At 47.9% G+C, this 16886-nt stretch overlaps 1 protein-coding gene across 3 annotated transcripts; it reads left to right on the forward strand.

The window, feature by feature from the left end:
* Positions 1–335: 335 nt before the first annotated feature.
* Srd5a3 (steroid 5 alpha-reductase 3) lies at positions 336–16319 on the forward strand. Of its 3 annotated transcripts, XM_028857697.2 has the most exons (7): positions 336–586; positions 8785–8927; positions 10104–10139; positions 10654–10851; positions 14352–14486; positions 15430–15722; positions 15810–16319. In XM_028857697.2, exons 1-6 carry the CDS (start codon positions 366–368, stop codon positions 15687–15689), a joined length of 993 nt encoding a protein of 330 aa, XP_028713530.1. In that variant the 5' UTR covers positions 336–365; the 3' UTR covers positions 15690–15722; positions 15810–16319. The 3 variants fall into 3 exon arrangements, with proteins under 3 accessions (XP_028713530.1, XP_037065003.1, XP_028713462.1); XM_028857629.2 differs by having other exon boundaries at positions 337–586; positions 15430–16319; XM_037209108.1 differs by lacking the exon at positions 10104–10139 and having other exon boundaries at positions 15430–16319.
* Positions 16320–16886: the final 567 nt, after the last annotated feature.

Below are 16886 nucleotides of genomic sequence, written 5' to 3' on the forward strand. Positions count from 1 at the left end.
ATTTCCCCCAAACTATCTTAGGCTTCCCGCCACACATCTTGGCATGCTCCTACTCCACTAAATAAATAAGCATAATTTATTTGTTTTTTGTTTTTTTTAATGACGTGTAGCAGGTGTTCTTGCACGTTTCTGCAGAATTTCAAGCTGGAGTCGCATCTGGGCATGCCTGTGCAGGATCAGGGGCCGGGAGAATCCAAAGCGCAGTCTCCGTGACTGGGGTGGGCAGGAGCGCGGCTCCGGAGTGCAGAGCCCGGGGCGGGGCCGCGCGTCCCGCCCAGGTGTCGCGTCACCGCCAAGCGCGCCCCCGAGGCGGGAGGGAGGGCGGCGCGGTGGCGCGCGTGCGTGCGCAGCCCGCTCCCCGGGCCATGGCTGGCTGGGCGGGGGCCGCGCTCTCGGCGCTGAACCCGCTGCGCACGCTGTGGCTGGCGCTGGCCGCCGCCTTCCTGCTCGCGCTGCTCCTGCAGCTGGCGCCGGCCGGGCTGCTGCCGAGCTGCGCGCTCTTCCAGGACCTCATCCGCTACGGGAAGACCAAGCTGTCCGGCCCGCGGCGCCCCGCCGTCTGCAGGGCCTTCGACGTCCCCAAGAGGTAACCGCGGTGGCGGGGCGCGCCCGGCAGGGGGCAGCAGAGGCGGCGCGGGCACGTGAGCCTGGGGCTGCCCTGAGCCGTCCCCGGAAATGACTGAGCATCCCAAGGTTTTTGGCCCGGTCCCCAGGGGTCCGCCCCAGCTACCTTATCCCAAATTCTCCGCTGCCCCTTCCCGGAACTTTTAACTGGAGGTCGTGGAAGTTTGTGGACACGGAGGCTGGCTCTTCCTCGATTTCCCCCAGTTGTCTCCCCAACCTGTCACAGTCAGGAAAGGAGTCCGGAGGGTACCCTGCTGGGCCACGCTGACATCCAGTATCTGCATCTCAGCAGGTGCACTGGCAAGCTGGCCCAAGATGCCCTCTCTTTGTTCAGTAACAAAGTTGTGAAATACTAAAATCTTCCGGGCACAAAGAGAAGAATCTACTCTGAATATGTGAGACTTGTTCCATGGTTTTCTCATTTTTTACCCCCACGTTGAATTCAGTCTGTAGAGGCAGAAGTCAGTTTAACGCTATTTTAGGATAGTAAAGCTGTGTCTTTTCTTTGAAATGCACCATACGTTTGTATTTAGAACTGAATTGAAGGAATGTGATGGGTTCATCTAGCTTATTTTCAAAGTCTGTAGACAGTGCCCACCGCTGCAGATGATGGATGGTAAAACTATCTAGGAACACAGAAAAGTGGGCTGGCCGCAGCTCTCTCTTGACTGTTGGAGAGCGATCTGTCAGGGGTTCAGACTGAGAGTGGAGGAGACACATCATTGTGAAGAATGGATGGAAAGAGATAAAGTCAGAAAGAACTGTTCTTACAGGCTCAGTTTTAACACCGTGAGCAACCCCTGACATCCTATTGTGAGCAGGTTTGATTGGCCTATATTCCTTTCTGCTATATAGGAATTTATTGTCTGACTTTTGAGGAAGGTCCTAGTGTCCCTGGATTTAAAAGCACACTTAAAAATCACTTCTGCCCTTTCTATCCCTGAATGGGGCTCATCAGCTGTGACACTCAAGCCTGTCATTATGTAACAGCCAGGAAAGAGGTGGGCCTTCCTTGGATTCACCCCTGGAATACTCGGTACTCTGCGCTTCTTGTAATTCCCGCAGTGTTGTGAAATAATTATTTCCTTCTTCCAGGGTTCTAGGGCAGAACCTTCCATGGTGTTCAGGTGCTCTGGGCGATGGTAGAGAGTGTTGTTTCCCCTAAATTGTACTTTTCAGGGCTGGGGAAGGGCCAACAAATCCAGGCCAATAAGGAAAGGCAGTTTTAATTGCAGCAAAGGAAAATGGGGGGGGGGGCGGCAATTGCATGGAAAGTGGCAAGGCCCTCAGAAGAACAGATGGCAACAAAAATCCCCCCCACCTCCTCCTTGCAGATCCATTTCCTTTTCAATGGCTGTCTCCCCGTGTATATGAAAAGGTGGTGAGCAGAGTTGGGAAAAGTAACATTCTCCTGCCAGCTTTACACTTCTGTTTCCCAAAGTATCTTCATTGACACCGTGCTTAGCACTTTCATGAGAGGGAAAAAAAAAGGTGAATTAGAGGAATTAGAAACCACAGCTGAATTGTCCTGTGTGTGTGTCATGTACTCAAGACTCCCAGCACTAAATGCCTTGCTTCATACAGTCCTCATGACAGACTTGTGAGGGACAGGCCATTGTCACCATTCCCACCCACAAAGGTACACATTCAGGCTTGTCACACCAGTGAGTGTGGCAGCTAGACCTTCAATCCCGCCTGTCCGCATAAGATCCCGAACGCTTAACCTCCAGTGTACCACGTTGGCAAGCTACCAACCTGAGTCATGTCTGAGAGATCAGATGGCAGTGGATTTACCCCCAGAGGGTAGCACTTGGTAATATCTTGGTTAATCCAGATTTTATAATATTTGGTAATCTTATTAGCCAGTGTGCTTATTACTTAAATATTTTGAATAGTTTTTCCTTGTGTGAAGTGTAATGTCCTCAGGAATGAAAATTAAAAAAAAAAAAAAAAAAGCCTGTGACTTCGACACTTGCAAATGGGCAGCTGTGAGCCACATTTCTTCTGTCCATAAGGCAGTACTTAGGTCATTTAGTTGGTGATTATTTTCTCCTAAGGAAGCAAGAATAAAACCTAAGGTCCCGGAATATTGTGCTCTATTCTCCAGCCTGGTACTGGCTGTTTGAGTTTCAGGAGTCTTTTGTTTGTTTGATTTGTTGTTTTTTTAATCAAGGCAACAGCTGCTTTTCTTGCTTTGATTGACTCTCCAGAAAGTCTGTATAAATAAGTGACCAGGACCCAAGCGCCTCATTGCTCTTGACTTCCACAGTAGGCAGAAACGCTTCTGTTTCTAAAATTTCAAAATAACTCCATATAGCATGGAAACTGAACTGGGCTCTACAGGTCAGGTGCTGCCCAGTTTTCTGTCCTGGAGTCCAAGAGGATGAGAAGCAGTCGGGACCTATGGATTGGGTACAGGTTACATCTTTTATCTTCACCAACCTCTGGCTGAAAAGCTAGCATTTCCTTAATTATGAATGTCATCAACCATCCACAGGACAATATCAGTGTCTCCAAGTGCTTGGTAGAATATAACACATTAAAAAAATATTGGGCCGGGCGGTGGTGGTGGCGGCGGCGGCGGCGGCGGCGGCGGCGGCGGCGGCGGCGGCGCACGCCTTTAATCCCAGCACTCGGGAGGCAGAGGCAGGCGGATCTCTGTGAGTTCGAGGCCAGCCTGGTCTACAAAGCGAGTTCCAGGAAAGGCGCAAAGCTACACAGAGAAACCCTGTCTCGGAAAAAAAAAAAAAAAAAAAAATATTGGAGACCCCTTGAAACAGTATTGTTTCCATAGCCACAAAAACGTAGTGGTTATTCACCTCTAGAGTTCATTATTCAACACACAACCAGTGCATGGGTTCCATATCGCATAAACTTGACTTTTAATAACTGGATTACCTAGATGTCCATGTAATTAACTTCCTTAGTGTCCTCCATGTATCTTATGCTTATGGTGACATTTTGAGAAGGGCCTAGAGTCTTTGTCAAGCAGCATTTACATTTGATATCAGCTGTAGAACCCTCGGCTCATGCCCGGAGCCGAAAAGGCCTCTCACCAGAATGCTTAGAACAAAGGATAAGGGGTTGGATTCCCCATTGACATGGTGGTTAGACTAGTTTCTTCAGTAAATGAGCTATTTACCATGTCCTTGATGCATTCAGCGTACCAGTTTTACCAGAGGGCCTGCTGTGAATCTCAAAGCTAGTCTAGGCCCTGTGAAGTTTATAGGCAGACAGAAAGAGGTGTCAACAAATTTCAGAGAAGCAAAATCTTTTCTGAGGCGGTCAAGTGCCCCGGAGGAGACCCCAGCAAGGTTATTTGATCAGGAATAAGAGTTTTGAGGAGAGACTACCCAGGAAGGATGTGCGCCAGGATGGATTGGGAGCTTATTCAGGGGGATGGAAGCTGCCGAAGGCTTTGTGGTGGGAGGGGGACTATTGCATCATGGGACATAAAAAGGATGGCACCGTGTGTGAGAAAGCCTGGGCACGAGGCTGCTGTGTTAGTCCACGAGGAAGATGGCGGTGCTCACGTGGATTACAGCTGAAGCGTCATGGTGTCCTCAGGTGTCAAAGGTCGGGGTGGCTTTAAAGTACTTAGCTCAGGCCCAGTCCCCTGGGTAGTTCCCCTGCCCTAATTACCCCTCAACCCCCTGACTTAACCCCAGGGTCAGCTCCAGCCCTCAGTGCACATGTATGTTAGTTAAATAAGGTTGTGTTTCCTGGACTCCAAACCATAGAGCAATTCCAACCCTACGCAGTCCTGTCTTGCTTCTGACTCTGCGTCCTGTGACTTGCTCCTCCCGGCCCTATTCCAGAAGTTCAGGGCTTCTCTATAAGAGTCCTCATCCTACCTCAGAGCCTCCCCATTACCTCTCACCTGGCCCATGGGTTAAGGCTTGGCTATTTTATCTTCAGTGAGGCCTTCCATACCTGCCTTACGCAAAATGATAATTCCACACTCCCCAACAGACCCCTTCTTCCCGCCCCCCCCCCCCCCCCCCCCCCCCCCCCCCCCCCGCAGTCAGCCACAGCCCGTAATTATCATCCAAGTGGTTGTTAGTCAAAGGAGTGAGTGCCCACACCAAACCCTCTGCAGTCAGAAAGATCTCGGTGTCCCTGCTCCCGGGACCTGGAAGACAGCAATTCTAGGAAGCCAGTTACAGAAGGAGGAAGGAGGTGTATGTCTTCACCCAGAGGCAGTGGGAACTGGAGATCTGTAGTTTGGGTCTTAGCTGTCTCTTTAAATACAAGCAAGAGACTGGGCCTCCTGGACAGATTAGAAAGTGTTTCCTATAGAAAGGCATTCGGACAGCAGAATGAAATGTCAGACTGAAAAACAATACAATGTGTGTCTAAACCAAAAGTGCCACTCCACGGGGAGAGCCGTAAGGCAGAGCCCAGCAATTCGTTCGACACTACTGATTCATTTGCCTGTAGGGATCACATACACTGGCTGTGTGTGATAGAGGGCTAGGAAAACAGGTTCGAGCAAGCCTTGTCCACAGGCAGGAGAGCAACAATGTGATATAAACACCAGTCATTCTGTTGCGTCTAGAGTCAGCGGCTGTGACCTTGGATAAGAACTTAACCTCTATAGAGTCTTAATTCTCCATCTGCCATGTGAAGGGCGCAAACAATGGAATTGTCGTAAAGATGAGATTTCATGACCACGCCTCTTCTCCCAGGTCCCAGTCTACACCCTTTTTCTCAAAACTGGATAGTCTTTGTATCACCAATATATGGGTGTTTTATTTGTTTTTATTATTATTTGTTGTTTAGGGGTGTTTTGCCTGTATATATGCCTGGGCATCATGGGCATGTCTGGCGCCCCTGGAGGCTGGAAGAGGGAGTTGTGTATCCTTGGAACTGGATGCTTATGAGCTGCCATGTGGTGCTGGGAACGGAACCTTGGTCCTTTGGAAGAGCAGCAAGTTCTCTTCATTGCTAAAGCCATCTCTCCAGCCCCTCAGATGGATGTCTTGAAACTTTGGGAAGGACTGAAGAATGATTTTCTTTTGAAAATGGTTTACTTGGGCATGCCTCAATGGATCCCCATTACAAAAGCCAGCAGCCTTACAGAGCCCTGTGTCCCCTGCCCTCTTCTCAAGGTCCTGCCAACAGCCACAGGGGAGCCCCAGGTGGAGCACGCCCCACATGTACCCCTCTAAGTTCCCTTGCAGCTTTCCCTCTGTTTGGAAAATGTGCGGGGTGACCTCACTTAGTATTATACATTCAAGGTCCATCTGTTTTCCTGTAGAACTTTTAACTTCATGCAGAATGTTTAGACTTAGAATGTATACTATTATAATAGTGAGATCACATAACCCCAGAAAGAAAGAAAAAAAAAAACTACATGTCTCTCTCATATGCAGAATCTAGCCAATGATATATGTATATGCAAACACACGTACATGTGGGTGCACATTATAACATGAAGAAAAGAAAAAAGGCTGAATAAAGAGGGTGAGAAAGGACTGAATGTAGGTGATGGACACAAGTTTTGAAAGAGGATATAGAACTAATTGTTTTTCTAGTTCTGATTCTGCCATCATTTGTTTGGTTTTGGTGGCAGATAAGTGCATAAAATACACTATATACTGAAAGTGAAATAATAATGGACAGCTCCACAACTTCCGTTCCGAAGATTTATTGAGTTGTATAGACTTTGGTCTAGTTCATTTTGGTGTGTGATATTTTTGTTCACGAGTTTTTTTTTTTAATAAGTTTATGATTCTTTTTTAAAAGGAAGTGTGCAAGGATTGCATGTTCTATACAGATGTCCCTTCCAGGAAGGCCATCCCAACCACCCATCCAGAAGAGCATCCCTTCTGCTCTGTTTCCTGATCAAACATTATGCTAGATACCTGCAGCATTACCAAGTCCTCACTAAAAGGGGATGTCCATTAAGGCAGGGACCAGTTCTGTCTTCATCCTTCAAGTTCAGGCTCCTGGAACTTGGCCTAACACATTTCAAGTAGGCCCTAAATATTTACCCAAGGGGAAAAAAAATAGGTAAAGCATCCAGCCCTTCCTTCTCCTCTCCAGCACCTGCAAAGCAGGAGGTTAAACATGTTCTTAGCCCTCTGCTGGGTCCCAGTGCTCAGCCCACACCCGTGCTCAGCTCTGGTCAGTGTGTCTTCAGGGTGGCCTGGAACACAGCTGAGGCCAGGAGCCGTGGAGGCAAATGGCTTCGATGCATGGACTTTTGAGAGAATGAGGCCTCTCTACAGATGGATTCTGAACTGGTGGGGGGATGGAAATGTATCTGTGGCACCCGCAAGGGCGCTCTTGGTGGGGTTTGCCAGCTGCAGCCGGGAAGTTGGAGCGGGCTGCTGCAGGGCGACTGGATTAGGTCAGGGTTTGTCACTGGGTCACTGGCATGGCATGGGTGTGGGCTAGAGCTGTGACTTCTTTCACAAGTGTGCTCTGGTCTGTGTGGAAGGACTTCTGAGCCTGTCTGTAGCTAATCCCTTTTGGCTCCAGGTTATCTTTGACTGTCACAAGCCAAAGTGAGAAGAAGAAAAGGAGCATATATTGTTGATGTATGAAAGCCCAGAGGAGGTCATGTGATCATCTGCATTGATTTGAATAGAGGAAAAAATTCCAAATTGAGCGTAACTCAAAATATGCTTAACTCAAAAATATATTTAAGTATGCCTAACTAAAAAAAGAAAGAAAGAAAAGAGAAAAAAAGAAAAAGAAAAGAAGTGCTTCAATACCCAAAACTCTTGCATGCTGATACACACCTACCTCCATGGGATTGGTGATAGGCACACAGCAGATGCACATAACGGTATGAGTCATATAAGCTCACCTTTAGCATATGAGGTACATAAAGTATGAGGTAGATAAGTACACTCTGTGTTTAGAAGTGGGTCTCACCCTTCACGTTCTCTGTCAGCGTATGTTCACACATCCCAGGTGTTTCAGATAGGAAATACTCCATCTGTATAGAAAAAGCGTAGGACAGTGGACCTCGGAGGAACCTGAGAGGGAACTGGGGGGTGGCTCAGTGGGTAAGAATGCTTGGCATGCAAACTTGAGGACCTGAATTAGAATTCCTGGATACCTGAGTAGCAAAGATAGATGTGGCCATGTGCAGCCCTGGAATGCCAGTGCTGTAGCTGGCAGACACAGGAGGGTGGCTGTCACAGAGTGCCTCAGTGGTCCTCATGCCATATTAAATGCCTTTGTTTTAGCAAATCAGCATCCTCTTTTACATTAAACTAGCATGGCTAATTTCCTTTCATTGGTTTGTGCCTTTATGTTTATTTACATTGTAAAATGAGTCACTGCCACATAGGTTCATAGGCTTAGTAACTGGAGAGATACAATCGTAAGGAATTGATACCTGGCGTTATTATTGTAATCTTTTTCATTTTATAAAAAATTAATTTGGAAGGTGGGAGGAGAAAGAAGATGGATCAGCTAGTGAAGTGCCTGCCACATATGCATGTGAAGACCTGACCCTAGCATACACATAAAAGCCAGACATAGTACATGCACCTGTAATCTTAGCGCTGGGGAAGATGGGAATCCCTGACCAGCTAGTTTAACTGAAGTTGTAGGGAGTTATGAGCTGCCCGATGTGGGTGCTGGAAATCAAACTTATGTAACAGCAGAATAATAACAGATGATAATACATTTAAAATTTTTGGGATAAAGTAAATGAAACTGGAAAAATGGCTTAGCAGTTAAGAGCATGCGCTGCTGTTTCAGAAGACCAAGTTCAGTTTCTAGCGTCCACCTTGGAAGCGTCCTTCCAGCTCTGACTCTTGCACCGTGGTAGTTGTGTGGCTCAGGCTGTTCCTGCGATCCAGGTTTGGGATCTAAAAGACTCCCATAGATCTCCTGTGCAGGAAGCTTGGGGCTCCTTCTGAGAACTCGAGGTGGGGGGGGGGCACTCTTGTTACCAGGAGATGAGAGACTGTTAACTGATCCTTTTACACTCCAATGTCAACAGTCTCATGATCTGGAAGTACATTTTGAAACATTTCCACCTGCAGAATTCAGGTTCTTCTGATTAAAACCAAAACTCATTTTGAGATCCCGGGGGAGGTTAGGGGAGCGGGGAGGGGCGCGTAGAGGAACTTAGAATCTTCTGGGGACTCGTGGAGGCTCTAGCTTGGGGTTACCTAACTCTTCCTCCCGTTGCAGGTATTTTTCTCATTTCTACGTCATCTCCGTGCTGTGGAATGGCTTCCTCCTCTGGTTCCTTTCTCAGTCCCTCTTCCTGGGAGTACCTTTTCCAGACTGGCTGCGCGCTCTGCTCAGAACTCTTGGGGCCACGCAGTTCCGAGGTAATTTGGCTCTCTAGCCTGTTCCTGGTTTCTGTCTGCATTTCTCGCCAATCAGGCCCCTCCGCAGGGCCTGGGAAGTGGAGGGCAGACAGGGTTTGCGTGGTTGATTGCCCCCAAGTCCTCACTGAGCTGTGGCAGAGCCCAGGGGAAGGTTCTGGTCTGCCGCCTGGTAAGCCTGGGCTGAATGAGGACCGGCCGTTCTCCCTCTGATACCGTTAGCGTTAGCGAGCTGATAAGCTTACAAAGAGGCCTTGCACGTGCCGGGGAAGCTTTGGAAATCCCTGAGTTTGCATTGAAACATTTATCATCTGTACAGCTGCAGCCAGAATTATGCCTCGGGGCCCACAGAAATTTAATTTTTAAAGATTACTTTTTGATAAACATTTAAAAGGTCTGGGGAACTGGTGTGATGGATCAGTAGATAAAGGTGTTTACCACCAGGCCTGATGATCTAACATCCATCTGCAGGACCCACAAGACTCTTTCTTACAATTGTCCTCTGACATCTTCACAACACACACACACACACAGTAAATAAATTAGTTAAAATTAAACAAAAAAGACTGTGTTGTGCATCTTCAGTTAAATAATGAAACTGATTAGTTGCTGGCCACATCCTTACAGAACAGCATTTAAACTGGCCATAGCAGCGTGTAGGGACTGGGGTGGGGGGTCCTAATGCATGGGCACCCCTTTGTTGCTTACCATGTTCATGTATTCAGAGGGTTAGATTTGAGGAGCTTTCCTTGTTTTAACCTGTTCATAAAGAGTTTAAAAAAAAAAAAAAACAACACTGGGTTTTAACTTACTTAAACTACAAAAAGAGCAAAGCAAATCTATGCTGGTAGACTTTAGCAGAGTCCTTAACCTTGGGGCAGCCTGAAGCAGGGTCATGCTTAGAAAGGAACACTAGGGGGTGCTGGTCAAGTCCTAGTTCTTAATCTGGGCGCTAGTAATATGTGGGAATTAGTAAACATTTACCAAGCTGTGTAATTGTCTCCGTGATGGTGTCTGTGTTACTCTTTTTAAAAAGACAGACTGGACTTTATGATATCTTAAACATGAGTTCCCTTCACACTAACTTGGAGCGTGTAATAAAGGGCCTCCGGGAAGGTGGACCGTGGGACCCACCGTCTCTCTAAAAGTGTAATTTCTCCTTTCTTTTTCTCTTGGCAGCACTGGAGACAGAGTCCAAGGCCTCCCAAATGCTAGGCAAGTGCTTCGCCACCCAGCCCTTCTCCCATCCTTTATTTTTTAAGTCTGAAAAGGAATTCTCACCCGTTGGATCCCCGCCTCTCTGTCTCTGCCTTTGTGGGTGGGTGTAGCCCCAGGAGCCCACCACATAGCATTTCCAACATCACCATGGTCCTCTCCCTGACCATCTGCATCGAGCACGTGGCACAGGAACTAGAGAGCCATGGATCCTGAGTCCTGAGCACACAGAGCCTTTGTCATGATGTCCGTGTGGCCTGGAAGGCTCTTAAATGATAAAGTAGAGTCAGAGATAAATGAGTTCTGTCCCCTCTTCCCACCACCCTGCTACTCATGGACCACATGGCTGTCATTCAGCCTGGGTCCTCACAGCTCGAAAGAGGAAGACATTAGTTTGAATGGCCTCTCCAGTCCTCGGCCTCTGATCTTATGTAAGGCTCAGTTTCAGGCGGGTACACTGAACACTTGCCTTAATACTGGAGGAGACACTGACTGCGTCGCCTTCTGATTGCAGTGGGCGAGCTGGCCCTGTCTACCTTCTTGGTGCTGGTGTCCGTCTGGGTCCACAGCCTGCGGAGACTCTTCGAGTGTTGCTACATCAGCATCTTCTCTAACGCCGTGATTCACGTCGTGCAGTACTGTTTCGGGCTCGTCTACTATGTCCTGGTTGGCCTGACTGTCCTGAGCCAAGCGCCCATGGATGACAAGAATGGTGAGTGGCCCTTGCAGCACGTTCAAAAGGCATCCTGTCCAAAGGTAGCTACGTGGGCCGGGACTGCTAAAACCTGAGAAACGCCAGCATAAGCGGCTGTGCCTTCAGTGACCTCAGTAAGGTACAAAGTATTCTTGAGACTCTGTTTGAGAATGGTGGAGTTAAGCGGTGTGGGGTTCACCTGTAGAGAGATCAGAAGGATAGCTCAACTCTGAACAGGAGGCATGAGACCTCCAAAGGAGCAGGAGAGGGGGCATCAAAGGAAGTGGCCTCACCAGAGTCTGGGGGTGCATGGGGGAGAGAGAAGTCACCCTGTGGGATTAAACACAGAAAGTAAGATGAGGGAGGGGCTTGTGGAGAGTAGTTCTCATCTGAAAAGAAACACAGACCATTCTCTTGCCATTAATTCTTGGGATGGCTGCCCTCCTAACAAAGCCCTTCTTCACGTGGGACGGACAGCCTGAGGGAAGAGGAAAACCAAGTCTGGCAGTAAATGGAAATGGCCTTGAGGTTTCCGAGTGCTCTCTAGCCAGGAAGAGGAAAGCAGACCTTTGTATGCGAGAAGAAAGTGAGGTGGCTTGATGTTTTATTTGGATGCTGCGTAACATATATGACTATCCGTTTCATGAAAACAGTCTGTGCAGAGCATGTAGACCTTTTGGGTGACTAGAAGGACTATTTCAGTGCCAAGGTTAACTTGACCTTGAAGCCGTGGGCTTTCAGCCCAGATCTCCCATGACCCTATTCTCCATGTCTTGTATCATAAGTTGAAACAGAGATTTGTATTTCCAACTATCAGTGATTGAGCCTTTCCTTGTTGGATTTCAGTCTCGGAGTGCTCCAAAGTCCGCTCTGTTGCTGGAATGCACTTTCTGAGACTATAAGAGTTCTTTGAGAGGCAGGTTTATTGACCAGATTGCTTCTTAACTTGTGAATTGCTTACCGGTTCCAGCCATTCAGGCAGCATCCTTTCTAGGTCCTCTGGACTTCGTTGTATTAGTTACTCTCCTGTTGCTGTGGTATCTATGGCCAAGATAATTCCCAGGAGGAAGATCGTTATTTGGGCTCACAGTTACAGATGGTTTCATCCATCATAGTGTTGAGGCACAGCAGCAAGCCTGCAGGAGCAGGAAGCTGAGAGATCACACCTCAACCATAAATATGAAGCACAGAGAACTGGAAGTAGGGAGAGGGGATATTGTAAATGGATGTTTCCTGTCCTGACCACCCAATCCCAAATCGTCACTCAGAGGCTTATATTAATTACAATACAAATGCTCGGCCGATAGCTCAGGCTTGTTACTAGCTAACTCTTATATTTAAATTAACCCATATTTCTATTTATGCTTTGCCACATGGCTCGTGGCTTGTTACCTCATTTTTTTATAAGCCGTCCTGCTTGCTGGGCGGCTGGCTGTCATCTCCCCGAACTCCCCTGACTGCCCTTCTTCCTCACATCATCTGTGTGTGTCAGGCTGTCTCACTCAATCTCTTCTTGCCCTGCTATTGGCCTATCAGTTTGTTTGTTTTTTATTATTATTAACAGTGAGCATAAACCACAGCAGTACATAGTCTCGAGTCTCACTTCTAGCGATGGTCTTCCTCCAGCCAGGCTGCACCCCCTAAACCTTTGCAGACAGTGTCACCAGCTAGAGACCAAGCGTGGAAGGCATTTCTCATTCAACCACCATATTATTAATGGAGTCAGTTTTTCCTCCGATGTCTTCTGCTATGGCGTTCAGATGCTCAGCCAGTTACCGTGGCTTTTCTCCCAGACGAACTTTCCAGAACTCCTTGGTTGCCTACTAGCTTTCACTCTGTCTGATTACCTCACTTTTCTGAGCTGTTTTCTGTGGCTGGAGCCCAGGTTCTACTTTTTTGCTCCTTAAAAATGGTCAAAAAAAAAAAAAAGCAGCCAAGACACCCACAAAGCTGTTTCTCCAAGTACTCCTTTGTGCACCTGCTTCTCTTTCAAACCTGCTCACCCCTCCGAGGGTCCCCTGGAGCCACTGGGACAGTAGATTAGATTAGTTACTCCTCGTTGTTGAGACCAGACAGGTGGCAAGAAGCAGCTAACTGAAGAGGTTTGGCTGGGAGAATGCTTGGCCAGCGGTGGGCTTATGTATCTTAGGCAGACATGGTAGTTCACTCCTATGATCCCAGCACCTGTGGCACGAAGCCAACAGGATCACTTCAAGTTCAAAGCCAGCTTTGTCCATATACTGAATTCCGGGTTACCCAGGTCTGCACAGCCAGACTGTATCTCAAAAAAAAAAAAAAATCAAAACTCACCACCACAGTGGGAAATGCTCCATTTGCTGGCGGTAGGATCTGAGAGAAGCACTGTAGGCTTGAATGTCTGCTGGGCCTGTGTCCACTTGACAGGGTTTCTCCAGCTCGGAACCTCTGTCAGTGATCAGGGGCACGACCTGACCTCACATGGTCCTTATGTAAGTGGAAGGAGAGTCTGCAATCCAGGAGAACCAGGTTTAGAACTGAGATTGCCACAGGTAAGTTTGGCGGATTCTTGTTAGCCGTTAGTCATCCTTGACTGATCCACACTTGTGGGTTTCCGTATAGAGAAGCATGACCTTGGTGCTCTTACCTGAATCCACTTTTTAGGGGTTTTGCCTTCGCTCCAGGGTCCCGGGCTTTTGCCAGTTTTCAATGGACAGGTTTTGCGTCTTTAGTTAAGACCAGGCTGTCGGTCCATTTGGTTTTCCGGTGCCGGTGGTTTGCTCTTGGAATCCTCGGCAGGAATCCACCTCCCCTTCTGCTGTGTCACCAAGGGAAGGCTGCGCGTCCAGCACTTCCGCTTTGGAAGCAGTCTCTCAGGCTCTAATCTCTAATCCAGAAAGGACTTGTTTTTATATTCTCAGTGTTTAAGTTTCTTCTCTTTATGAGAGACCATTCACCTTTTACCTCAGAAAGGCTCTCTAGTAGACAGAACTAGACAGCACAGTGCATGTATGTTCTCTCTCTCTCTCTCTCTCTCTCTCTCTCTCTCTTATCATGTACTCCAAGTCAACCTTGAACTCCTATGTACTTGGCTGGCCTTGAACTCAATGATTCTCTTGCCTCAGCTTCCCAAGTACAGGATGACAAGCATGTAACCATCATGCCTGGGTTAGCTTAGCTTTCCGTACTCGGCATCTCCCTTCCAGCTGCTCTGGGTGGCAGCTCAGGGAGACGTTTCTTTAGAGAATGTTTCTCTTGATGGGAAGAATGTGAGCAAGAAGACTTAAAAGGAGACTCAATCGTAGAAACACAATACGCCTCACCACACAGTCGGTCACTCGGGAAATGGGTTGAGTTCTCTCCAGAAGCATTTGAAGAATGTTCAAGAGAAAATGTCGCTAGGTCTCTCCCTGTGACCCCCTCCGGAGCTGTGGAGACTTGAGATGCAGCTCTCGCTGTCCAGAGGCGATATTATGATAATATAATACAAAAGCTCTGGAAATCTGCGGCATTGGCTAACAGGGCAATTCCTATTTCCGTAGTCTATGTCCTGGGGAAGAATCTCCTGCTCCAGGCTCGGTGGTTCCACATCCTGGGAATGATGATGTTCTTCTGGTCATCTGCCCATCAGTATAAGTGCCACATCATTCTCAGCAATCTCAGGAGAAACAAAAAAGGTGAGGTCTCTTCTGGCGTAGCCCCCACCCCCACCCCCCACCCCCCAGCGCCATGGGCTCCAGCCCTCAGAGGGTGGCTTTCTCTGTCCCTTCATCCCTGTCTCTCATGCCCTTGTTGATATCAGATACTCACTTTCGACAAGACATCTTCCTGAATCGTGATCCTCCCATTGGTAAAATGTAAAATGAGGTGGCAGATCCAGCTCTGATGGTCTGTGATTCTGTCCTGAACCCACCTCTGGGGACAGACACCTGTGTCTGATCAGCATGTGGAAAAGTCACATTAAGATGGAGTAGTGGGACCCTGCAGAAGGGAAGACTTCTGAGCTAGCCTGGGTGCAGTTTGCAGTATTCTTGTTTTATAGATGAGGAAACTGAGGCACAGTGAAATTAAGCAATTTCCATGAAGTGACACAGATACCAAGTGGGAGAGTCAGGATTTGAACTTGTGTCCTCTGACTCTGGCATCTGAGCTTGTGTGCTTGTGAGAACAGATGGGAGACCTGAGCAGAGGCTTTTTCAGGTTTGTTTTGTTTTGTTTTGTTTTATTGTTGTTTTAAGACAGGGACACTAGTATATCCCTGGCTGTCCTGGAACTCACTCTGTAGACCAGACTGGCCTCAAACTCACAGATCCACCTGCCTTTGCCTCTTGAGTGCTGGGATTAAAAGTGTGCTCCACGATGCCCAGCTGGCCTTTTCTTTTCCTGAGACATAGTCTCACTGCACAGCACTGGCTGGCCTTGAACTCACAGAGATCCACCTGCCTGTGCCTTGCAAGTGCTGGGATTAAAGCCACGCAACATCATACCTGACTTTATGGTTGGTAGACAGTGGAACCGTGACAGGGTGGTGGCTTTTCATACAGGGTGTGACGCTTGGTAGAGTTTCTGTTGGTGGTTTCAGACGCGGAGTGGTAAAACACTGTCATCATTCCGTTTCAGGTGTGGTCGTTCACTGCCAGCACAGGATCCCCTTCGGAGACTGGTTCGAGTATGTGTCTTCGGCTAACTACCTGGCAGAGCTGATGATCTACGTCTCCATGGCTGTCACCTTTGGGTTCCACAACTTAACTTGGTGGCTGGTGGTGACGTATGTCTTCTTCAGCCAAGCCTTGTCTGCGTTCTTCAACCACACGTTCTACAAGAGCACGTTTGTCTCCTACCCGAAGCATAGGAAAGCGTTCCTTCCATTTTTGTTTTGAGGCAGAATGCAATGGGTGAAGAATGCAAGCCAGGTGACAGATTTCATTCCTAGAGACGCTGAGACCGAGATGGATGTACGCTTGCTTCAGGAATGTTTGACATTCCCTGTTCCACTGCAGAGTGTGCACTGGAGAAGACATTCCTGGAAAACCTGGGCTTGAGGGATCTGCTTGCTGCCGAGCTTTACAGAGGCAACCAAACGATAACCAGTAACTGGGCGTCTCCAAGCTGATTTATGGTCACACTAACCAGGAGTATAAACAGCTTTGCATGCATGCATGCTCCACCCCCACCCCCACCCCCACCGCACACCCGTTCCCCGTTCCCCTCCTTGCTCTCTCTCTCTCTCACTCTTGTACAGGAAGAAAAATGACCATCTGTGGCTGGGAACAGTGAGCTGGACCGAGTGCTGTGGGATAGCACAGGTTTTGAATAAATGTTACATGTCAATAAAAACGGATACCTCTGAAAATAACATGAATGTACAGTGTCACATCGGTGGTTCTAGGGAGAAAGGGATTTGCTGGAATTAGTTAACATTCCCAATTTTATCACCAGTATCTCCTGTTACATGACCAGTGCCTCGCCTGCCCTGCAAACCAGCCTAAAATTATAAGCTTGGAAACGTCTTCGATTGAATTCTCTTTTTTGACATTTGTACTGAAAAGAATCAGGAAATAAAATATTTTTATATTTATGCATACAGACATGCCCTGGGCCGGGTACTACCGCAAGAAGCAGCCTCACTCTATCATTATTCAGTGTTTGCATAGGCCTGGGTCTGTTTCAACTAGTAGTGCAAAGCCAAAAGATGCTACGATTAAAGTTGCACCTCAGATAGCGCAGGTTAAAGGAAATACCCAGTTGGGGTCAATGGGAAGTAGAGGCATGGGATGAAAGGAGACCGAGAGTGAAAAAGAACACCATTGCCCTGGCAACCGGAAACCTCCACGTCCCTATGGTAGGACACATTCTGAGGTACTTGTTTTTTCACTTGGGTTTTTTTTTTTTTTATTTTTATTTTTTTATTTTTGGTTTCGTGGGTTGAGTCAGGGTCTCGTGGAGCCCTGGGTGCCTTGAAGCCGTTATGTACCAGAGGGTGACCTTGCCCTTCTGACCCCTCCTAACTCAATCTCCCAAGTGCCGGAATTGCAGGTGCTGTGGCTTGCACCCAGCGAGCGCTTCATGCATCCTGC

The sequence above is a fragment of the Peromyscus leucopus genome, chromosome 10, assembly GCF_004664715.2.
Source record: "Peromyscus leucopus breed LL Stock chromosome 10, UCI_PerLeu_2.1, whole genome shotgun sequence".
NCBI lineage: Eukaryota > Metazoa > Chordata > Mammalia > Rodentia > Cricetidae > Peromyscus > Peromyscus leucopus.